Source organism: Pezoporus wallicus, unplaced genomic scaffold, assembly GCF_028554395.1.
Source record: "Pezoporus wallicus isolate ANWC-B61680 ecotype Strahan unplaced genomic scaffold, APGP_CSIRO_Pwel_v1 contig_13954, whole genome shotgun sequence".
In the NCBI taxonomy this organism is placed as follows: Eukaryota; Metazoa; Chordata; class Aves; order Psittaciformes; family Psittacidae; genus Pezoporus; species Pezoporus wallicus.
In genome coordinates, this window is record NW_026638000.1 from 1572501 (window position 1) to 1582500 (window position 10000).

A 10000-nucleotide genomic window follows, 5' to 3' on the forward strand; every position below is an offset into this window, starting at 1 on the left:
ACGCCTCTGGATGTAAATCAATACCTGCTCTTTGCAAGGCTGGCAGAGCCCCAGCATGTTGTTCTTTTTGGACACAGCCTGGCTTTGCCAGCCACCTTGAGGGCACTCTGATGTGATGCAATGCTCTGAGGGAAACGCTTCATCTTCCCATTCTCTTCTCACCGCTAGTTTGCCTATCAGAAATGACAATTAAGTGCAAGGTGCCAAAAGCATAAGCAATCATTAAAGCAAGAGAATAACCTTGAACTCCGGCCAAGATATACAGTGACTAATGGGAAGTCCTAAAGAAATCTGCTAAACAGAGCGGATAAAACATACTGTGTTTTGCAAACTGCTGAAAATACATCTACTGCCCTGGATGAATGAAGTGTGTGTTACTGTTTTCACATGACTTGCAGCACTAAACTGTAATCTTATGTTAATTTCTTTATTTCTTTATACTTACCGTGTTGACATGAAACTGCAAAGTGCTCCGGTACGTAAGAAGGAGAACAGAAGGTGTAGCTGCAACAAGCAGCAAAACCCCCACCCTCCCTATAATTTCCCATCAATCTGTGGATCGTTAACGTTACTGCCATATTGCAATATCCCAAATATTGGAATATTTGTGCAAATTATCCTCTGTTTTTTTATCCTTGCAGGAAATCATCCTGAAACGAGCAGCTGACATTGCTGAGGCGTTATACAGCGTGCCACGCAACCACAACCAGATCCCCACTCTAGCCAACACTCCCGCTCACACCGGCATGATGGGAGTCAACTCCTTCAGCAGCCAGCTCGCAGTGAATGTGTCCGAAACCTCGCAAGCCAACGACCAAGGTAGGTGGCATTTCAAGAGTTAATCATGTTCTTGCCTGCTTTTGGCCAGTCCCTATTAATCCGAGCTGGTGTCACTGCTGCGCTCTACCTCTTTTTCTCCCTGTAGTCGTATGTCTAGTTGTGTAATGAAATGCCGCCTTTAACTTTCTCGTAATATCTAATTCTTCCTGTTCTTTCGTTTACTGTTATCATAAAGCATCTCCAGCGGAAAAAAAAAACAACAAACAGTGTAGAAAGCTCTTTATTATTCACAGTAAATATGCAAAGTGTGTGTTATTTTAGAGAACAATTATGTCTCGGTATCTCCACCTGCTTTTGGAATATTTACACAGATAAATCTAATTTGATGTCTGTGATTTTAGAATACTTTGTTTATAGGCACGTGTGACATATATGTTACTAATAAAAGTAATAGTTGATTTAATTTACCTGTTGTAATTGAAAATGCATGTGGCATATTGCATTTAAAATTAATTTTGATACTAATGAAAGGAGGGAAACAGGATTATTAGCTCTGCTCAAACCCGTATTTTTTTTTGCTTGCAACATAATTATCAAATTGATTGCTCAGATAGGAACAAATTGTTGTTTAAAATCCTGATTCTGCTATGTTTCCTCTTCTAAAAAGATTGTCTTTTAATGCATTTCCAAGCTAATAAGCCTTATAAAATTCTGAACTTGATCTTGAATTAGTTTTCACTGATGGCTACACCTTACGCAAGTACGAGCCTGCTGTTAGTATAAAAATATCAATCATAAAATGAAGACCCCAAAACAGCCTTTTAAAGTAAATCAATGCAACAAAAAAAGTTTTTCTTGTCAGCTCTGGCATTTGAAGGCCTGGAGAGGCTGAAAGTTCATTCAGTGTGTTGGTACAAAGCAGGACTTGAGCCTGTTGATAATTGCTCCTAAAGACAAACGTGAAGGCACCTGACACAGCTGGATCGAAGAGAGCTTTTGTTGGCTGTCTGTGCTAAGAGGAGAGACAACATAGAGTGCTCGCAGATGATTTAAGTAGGGTTGGCGTGATAAGGTTATCTCAAACTGCAAGAGTTGATAGGGCAGTAAGAGACAACTTAGAGCAAAGCTGTGCAATCAATTAAAACTGTGTAATATATGCTGCATGAGGAAACCCCCCAGCCCTAAGTCTATATTATAAAATAACATGATCTTTTTGGGGTGGGGGGGTTTCTAACACAGTAGGTTACAGTCGCAACACAAGCAGTGTTTCCCCGCGAGGATATGTTCCCAGCAGTACTCCTCAGCAGTCCAATTACAACACAGTCAGCAATAGCATGAATGGATATGGCAATGCCGGCATGCCCAATCTAGGTGTACCAGGTTCCCCTGGATTTCTTAATGGCTCCTCAGCTAACTCTCCTTATGGCAGTAAGTGTCTATTTTTGGTAACACATCATCATATAGATTCATATTTACTACAAAAATCAAATACTTGCATTGTTTTGATTTCCTCTATTGTGAGCTACTGGATAAAAGGAGGGGTGACTCTGGAGGCTGGACGTAAAAATGACTATAATAAATTGATCTGTTTGTGCCATAATACAATCTCAGATAGAGAAAAAAAGACAAAATTGGACTGCACAATTTGTAAGAAAAGTCCAACACAAAAGAGTTTGCCTGTTATCCAGAGAGTGGCCAAGCCAAGGCATTTCATTTTTTTTCTTTTATATATATTTTTTTATAATATATATATACCTATATATATTTTAAGAGGCAAGGCCCTATCACTCTCTTTTTCCGTGTTTGCCGTGAAAACCTCAATCTGAGTCCTGATTATTTTTGCTTTATTGCAGTAGTGCCGTCAAGCCCTACCATGGCAGCCTCTTCGGTCACCCTCCCTTCAAACTGTAGCAGTACACACGGCATTTTCTCATTCTCACCTGCCAATGTCATCTCTGCAGTGAAACAAAAGAGCGCCTTTGCTCCCGTTGTCAGGCCCCAAGCCTCTCCTCCACCATCTTGCACCAGTGCAAATGGAAATGGACTTCAAGGTGAGCTGGATCTCTCTCAATTTCCTGTGTATTGCTTTTTTTGGTGCATACACTCGAGCCTTGATCAGTTTATTTTGGAGAAAGGTACCTGGCTATTTTTGGTTCTTTAGGTTTCTGGTGCTCTGGTAGTGATGCAAAAGCAGGAGAAGAAGTAGGGTAGTGGGAATGGTATACTGAGATTTTAAGCAAATCTTAGTTCATTTTTAATACTTACATTAGAAGAAACACTGGTTGATTTTGTGGCATTTTCCCTTAGGAATTTGTGCCTTAAATTTTAAAGTAAGTTTGTATCTCCTTAGAAGTTTCATGTATGTTATCAGAACACATTTCTATGGATGCTTAAAACCAGCAGCATTCCAGTGTGCCGTGATGTGATTTCCTCATTTCATATTGGATGCAACAGTTGCTTTAATATATGTCAAATTAGTACGAATCAGGTTAAGCTCTTACTTGGTGAACTGTAAATCAGGTTAAGCTCTTACTTGGTGAACTAACCTTCCCTTGGACTAGCCAGCCCCTTGTGCAGTGAGTTTGCATGCTCTGTTGGTCCCAACTCATTCTTATTGTGGTGTTTGAGGGGTTACTCCCCTAAATGAGCAACTAAATATTTTAATTAAGGCAGGCAATTTTAAGCTTCTGCGTTTTTTACTCGGTGTGATTTGGTGTGGGTAGTGTAATGAACCATTTGTAAATCAGTTGCAGAATTCCCGTGGTCACCTGCTGGGAGTGGGGCAGGAGGAAGTGCGATACAGTATACGTTTGGTGGAAGAATAAAAATATGAACAAAGAAGCCTTCCTTTTTATGGCATATTTTAACATTTAGAAGATAATGCTGTCAGATGCATTAGAGCCCTGGAAAAGGTTTGTTTGCCTCTGTTTTACAAATCTTCAGCCTCGGTGCACAGGGCAGTAAACTGAAGCACTTCAAATCCCATTGATACCAGAAAGGGTTGTGGACACTCTTACCCTGGAGTCAAGTCCCTCCTCTTGACTTTCTTAGTTAAGATGTAAGGTAGCTCAGTGTCATTTATTCTTTGTATTACCACAATATCTCTAATACCATGAGCACTCACAGGCAAACAGATAAAGACGGATATCTTGATTTGCTAAACTAATTCTGGACATCTGCATTTTGTGGTATCCAATTTAAGGCACTTTGGAGAGATGTGATCCCACAGAATTGCTTGTCCACCCAAAATCCAGGCCATTTGAGACCAGCATCTCAAAAGCTGTATCTTGTTATTAAGTCCATGGCCCAAAGAAGCACCTGAGAGCTTATTGTGCACTCAGGTCAGTGAGGGGCAGAGCATCCAGCTACAGAAATCTTACAGTAAGAGGGAAGTTAAAGAAAAGAATAATTAGATGAACATTTTTTGTCATTGCATAGACCTTTAGTGAAGGCTTTACTATGTTACTTTAAGCAGAAAACTAAACTATTGCTTATACCTAGAAAAGGAATAAGCAATACTCTTAGAAAAGATTATAAATTTATAAAAATATGCAATGTTTTATTTTCCTCTTTTAATAAAAAGACATTAGTATAAAAATTAAATACTGAAATAAAATACAAAATTTAAAGTAAATAAAGTAATATTAACTCTTAACAATAAAAATCGAAACACATGGCTTAAATCTGAGGCAGCTATTCTGTAGCAGGAATTTTTATATATTTATATATTTTAATATCCTCACTAACCTGTTGATATTGATTTACTCTGAAAAATAAGACTGTTTCAAGATCTAAGTGAAAATGATCTGAATTTCTGTAATTTCAGTATGTAAAGAAAGGGCTTCCCATCACATAGTCAAGCTTTCAGGTGCTTAAAAGGTCTGGATTGCTGCAAAGTGGGGTTTTCGGAAGAACTGGGCAGGCCAAATGCTTGCACTGAGCACCCAATCTCCCTTGGCACTTCCCCAGGGCCTCAGTAACCATCCATCTCCACCCTCAGGGATAAAATGCTTTTTGTACAAATGCCCAGTAGACGACTTTGAATCAACTAATGCTGATTTTCCTAAATAGGTCGTGAAGTTAGCTGTTAGGCTGAGGACCAGCCCAGCTTTGGACTAAGCTTTTTACATGCTCAGACAGCCCAGTGAAGGTCTAATGGTCCCTTCAACTCTGATTTTAAGATGCTGTAATCCATTTGTCATCCCTAACGAAGTCTAGCATCCCGTGGGTGCTGCTATAGCTCCAGGTTAGATGCCCCTGGGACCTGCACTACTCCCTCACCAGGCTGTCCGTACCCTGCAAACACTCAAACCTTCTGAAACACATGCATCCAGATGTAGGGATGTGCAAAAGTGGTGGGTTTCGGTTCAGCAGCCAAACTGAAAATAAATAGAAGTGTTAAACATTAATAGATAAATATAAATTGTTATGTTTTCCTCACCTATCTAAAGGAACTAAACCAAATCATTCTGTATTGAACAAAATGACCCAGAGAAATAGCAAGAACATCTTTCTAGTCTGGTAGTTAAAGCACTGAGTGCCAGGGTTGTGACACAAAGTTGAATTATTCATGCAAAGTAGCGCAGCACATCATGAGATGATGCTCCACATTGTGAGAGGGTACTTTGGCAAAGGGTAAAATATGGGGGTGCAGGTTCCCTTGGGCTGAGGAGAAAATCAAACCACATCTGACATACCTGCGGTGAGTTCCTTTAGCATCATAGCAGACAGCCACCATCATTATATCCAGCTAGAGCCATTGAGTTAATTCAGACCAAACCCATGAAAGGCTTCAGGTTGACAATGTTTCCGTCAGCTTGTCCTCACCTATCTCAACCAATGCCTGGAACTGAAATACAGCCAGAACTGAGTGGCAAGACAGGGATGAATTTCATAGAATCACAGACAAGAACTGGGTTGAAGGGACCCCAAAGCTCATTCAGTTCCAACCCCTGCCACGGGCAGGGACCCCTTCCACTAGAGCAGCTTGCTCCAAGCCCCTGTGTCCAACCTGGCCTTGAACACTGCCAGGGATGGGGCAGCCACAGCTTCTCTGGGCACCCTGTGCCAATGTCTCATCACTGTTGTTTATGCTGTGTTTCACCCGTACAGTTATTTAGGAGTTTCTGCTTCCTTTTTCCTATTTTCTTAGTCATTTTTTAACACTGACCCCTTTTTAAAGTTTAATTACTTGCTTTCTGAGCTGTACAAGCAGCTTGAGAGTTTTTTGCTCAGCCCATTTTCTACCTTAAATTAAAATCTGGAATTCAAGAGCTGCAGTCCAAAGCAGCCAAAGTTTTTCAGTGATCTTCAAGTGTGCAAACTCATTATACAGCAGGATGTGATGGAGCTGAGTGACAGCTGAGGAGCTTGCACTGTTAGGAATAGTCACATACATTCAGACAAGCTAAGACAGAAGGAAGAGCTGGTGGTCACTGTGGTTGTACCTAAGGTAAATCCTGCAGTTTATGAATCTGGATAGGAAAGGATGACATGCTTTTTTAACCACAGCACAGAATATCCTCCCTCTCATTGCTGGTTGTGTTACCTTTCCCCACATACGCTCTGTTCTGAGATAACAACTAGATAGGTGTTTTTCAGGGAAGCTGGTGGACCCTGCTATGACAAGGCATCACATACCAACATGATGGGGCTGGGCAGCCCCATTTTTCCTATGAAGGTTTGTTAGCACTGTGCAGTCAGTCAGATGAAAGCATGGCCAAACCCAACATGTGACAGCTCTGCAGACACAAGTAGTCTTTTTACAGGGGTTAATCACACTGATCCTTGCTGGGGAAACCATGGTAGGATTTGTCTGTATTTGGAAAAATGCTGTTCTTGGTACTTCTAAAATAGAGAGAAAGCAGGAGCAGAACTACGAAAGTCCATCTGGACCTCAGTTGGACTGTTTCTTCTCCTAACATAGTTTAAAGAAGAGATTGAGGTGATAGGACTTATGGCTTGTCATAACATCACCCTAAGCATCAGGACCACCTAAGCCCACCACTCCAGAAGCAAGATCTTGCTGCTAGTAAGCATGTCCTCAAAAAGCCATTCTGCATTTTAGGACTACCAAAGTATGAGCATAGAGAGGTCTATAGCCAACAGGGGGATTCACTTTTGTTCTAAAGAGATCCAAGACAGGAGTTATGAAGAAAAAGAATAAAAGAGAAATCTCAGACAGGTCAGGGTGCAGGCAATGCCAGCCAGAGCTAACATGGTCTTTCTTGATGTGCCTGTGTGCCACCCACCAGCTGCGCATCCATCCTCAGCCAACTGATAACCTCATTAGGATCAAAACTTGGAAGCTTTATCTCACAGAGGAGATACCTCACTCTGTCATAGAATCATAGAATGGTTTGGGTTGGAAGGGACCTTAAATCTCATCCAGTTCCACCCCCCTGACACAGGAAGGGACACCTTCTACTAGAGCAGGTTACTCCAATCCCTATCCCATTTTGTCCTCCTGTATGTCTACAAAAGGAGGCCTTTGGGCCTTATCCAAAAAGCCACATTCTTTTTAACTCTGTATGACTTCCATTTCATAGTCTATGACCACAAAGTGAAGTGCTTCCATTTTTGTTTAAGAGCAGGATGCTAGGGTACGGGTTCCTTAGAGCAAAGGGCTTTTTCCTGTTTAAAACAATGGACACTTGAAGTATAAAAAAATGTTTTTAGTGAGAAAGTGCTGGCTTGCTGCAAAGTTGCAACTACAAGGTGTGCTCAAACTTGGTTTTCAATTGTAATTTACTTTCTATAGATTGTGAAAGATATTGCTCTCTGGTTAAGCTTTATGACTCTAATACAGAGCAAAAGGTTCTCGATATTCCTTTAAAATTGCATCCTGCTTAATTTTCTGCTCTTCCCTTGGATGAAACTATTACAATTATTATTAAAAAACTAGCCACCCCATTTTTCTTTAGAAGGCATTTGGTATCAGTTTGCACAGCAGGAATTCACAGCTGTCAAATGTTGCTGCTAAAATATATAGTGAAAGAGATGTTTGGAGCACCAGTTTTGCACCCCCCTCCCATTGTGCCACAGATAGAATTCAACAAAAAATGACTCAATTGCTTAAATTAAAGAATTCAGACTTTCCCACCCCCCACCCATAAAAGCAAGCTGCAGACAATATAAATATCCACACAGCAGAAGCAAAACATGAGATTAAGATAAATGTGTGATTAAGATGTGCAGGGTCTCAGTACCAAGTAATGATGTGCTATTTATGAAGGTATTTATACAGCCTCTGGAAGAAAAATCTGGGTTGTTTTCCTGCTAAGTTGCTCTTTGAAGAAGCAAATGTCTGGATCTGACCTGGACTTTAGCACTTTGCTGGCAGAACATGTCTTGAGCCGGCTCTGACAAATGGACCTCATGTCTCACCTTGACATAGAATGCAATGCCCGATCCCTGCTGAACATAACCCAGAAAAGATAACCCTGTATTTGGGTTGACTTGTGGTGATCTTGACATCCAGGGCAGCTGATGGTTGTACTGCAGCATAACGGCACCTCAAAATGATCTTCCATGGCCCTTCGATCAGGTGCACCCCATGTAACTCAACCTGTCTGGGGATGCCCGATGTGGTGTAAACTCACAGGAGTCAACCAAGAGAGCACTTGGTTCAGCAAGTCTAACCACAGAGCTAGGTCATCTGCTGGCCCAGGCTAATGTAGCGTGGAGTGGAGGAGATGCAGGGGAAATATGATAAGGAAACAAAATGTTTTGGATTGAAAGGTTCTCTGCTAATATATGCACTGTTCTCCAGTTAAGTTTTGTAACTTCTATCACTATTTAGGTTTAAAACATGCAGCATTATAAACTATGCAAAATTGTAACTTCCATTTCAATTTTGACATATTTCACAAAATCACAGAATCCCAGACTGGTTTATATTGGAACGGACTTCAAAGCTCATCCAATTCCAATGCCCTGCCACAGGCAGGAGCACCTTCCACTAGATAGCTCCATGTTCCTCTTGTGCTGTTGCCCCAGAGCTGGATCAGGACTGCAGGGGGGAAGGGGGGGGGTCCCCAGAGCATGGCAGAGGGGCAGGATCCCCTCCCTCAACCTCCTGCTCACAATCTGGGGGTGCAGCCCAGCACATGGCAGGTTCCAGGCTCAAGCGCACACTGAACCTGGGTCACGGGGAGCATCTCATTGACTAACACCCCAAGTCCTCAGGGCTGATCTCAATGAGTATGCAATACATCTTATCGGGGAAGAAAGTAGAATAATTGGAAACTAACCTGTTTCAAGAGCACCATTTGACATGTTTTAGAGGAGACAGTCCCATACATAATTCCCTTGGCATAAGCTCACACAGCTGCCTACAGCATCTGGGGCACCTGAGCACTTGAAGCAATCCTGGTGGCTGCCGTAGGAGGTTGTGTGACGTATGGAATGTGTACATACCCAGCTCTTCCAAACCGTAAAGCTGCAACAGCGAATCTGAAATAAATTAATATTGTTGAAATTAATGAACTGAGAAATTGAAGTTCACATCACTACACGAACAAATTTATTAATATCTGCTGTACATAAATTAAGGAGAAATATCATGGCAAAAATTAAACAACACTAAAATTAAAGACTGTCTAAATTAAGTTTCTACCAAAGAGTTAACTAGGAAAAAAGCTGTATTTGTTGGCATCTCAGTCTTTATCTGTTTAACAAACCAGGAGGTGGCTGATCAGGGGTATTAATCTCATGGCTTTTTATGGTGCTTGACCTCCAGAGTTGATAGTGGGTGTAGGGTGTTTGGCTTTGGTTTTAGAGAGCCCTTGACTTGCTCAGCCCTCTGTCACCACAAGTACAATTGTGGAAATGGGAGGTTTTCCACCTGGATGCTGGGTCATGAAGTGGTGGCTGGTGTTGGCATGCTCTGTGCACCAAAACCCACTCCATGAAGCCCTTATGGAGCATTTCACTGGGAGAAGCACGTGTCCATGGCCCCCTGGTCAGAGGATGCCGTGGCATGGTGTGGAGGTACCCAGGTCTGCATCCGCCCGCCCCATCCCGCTCCCAGTGCTGAGCATCGCGATTGCTTTGAACCCAATATGCCTTTACACAAGCGTGTTAATAACAGCTCATTTTCTCTTCTCTTTTTCTTTTAGCTATGTCTGGGCTTGTAGTCCCGCCAATGTAAAGTCACTTTTGTTTACCTACCGTAGCACCAAGCTTCAGAGGATGAGCTTAGGGGACAAGTTTAGTATAT

General features: G+C 41.7%; 1 protein-coding gene across 12 annotated transcripts in view; it reads left to right on the plus strand.

Annotated features, from left to right (window-relative positions):
- EBF3 (EBF transcription factor 3) overlaps positions 1-10000 on the plus strand; it is a 121129-nt gene that overhangs the window by 110158 nt on the left and 971 nt on the right. For 2 of the 12 annotated variants that reach the window (XR_008972089.1, XR_008972090.1), the window contains exons 13-17: positions 642-819; positions 2020-2208; positions 2742-2831; positions 3528-3692; positions 9900-10000. The exon at positions 9900-10000 is cut by the window's right edge and continues 93 nt beyond it. Coding sequence is in view for 8 of the 12 variants with exons in the window: in XM_057408667.1 (XP_057264650.1) it covers positions 642-819; positions 2020-2208; positions 2634-2831; positions 9900-9931 (597 nt within the window). In the remaining 4 variants the exon portion in view is untranslated. Of the gene's footprint in view, positions 1-641; positions 820-2019; positions 2209-2633; positions 2832-3527; positions 3693-9899 lie in introns of all 12 variants that reach the window. The other 10 variants (XM_057408667.1, XM_057408668.1, XM_057408669.1 and 7 more) reach the window with 7 other exon arrangements.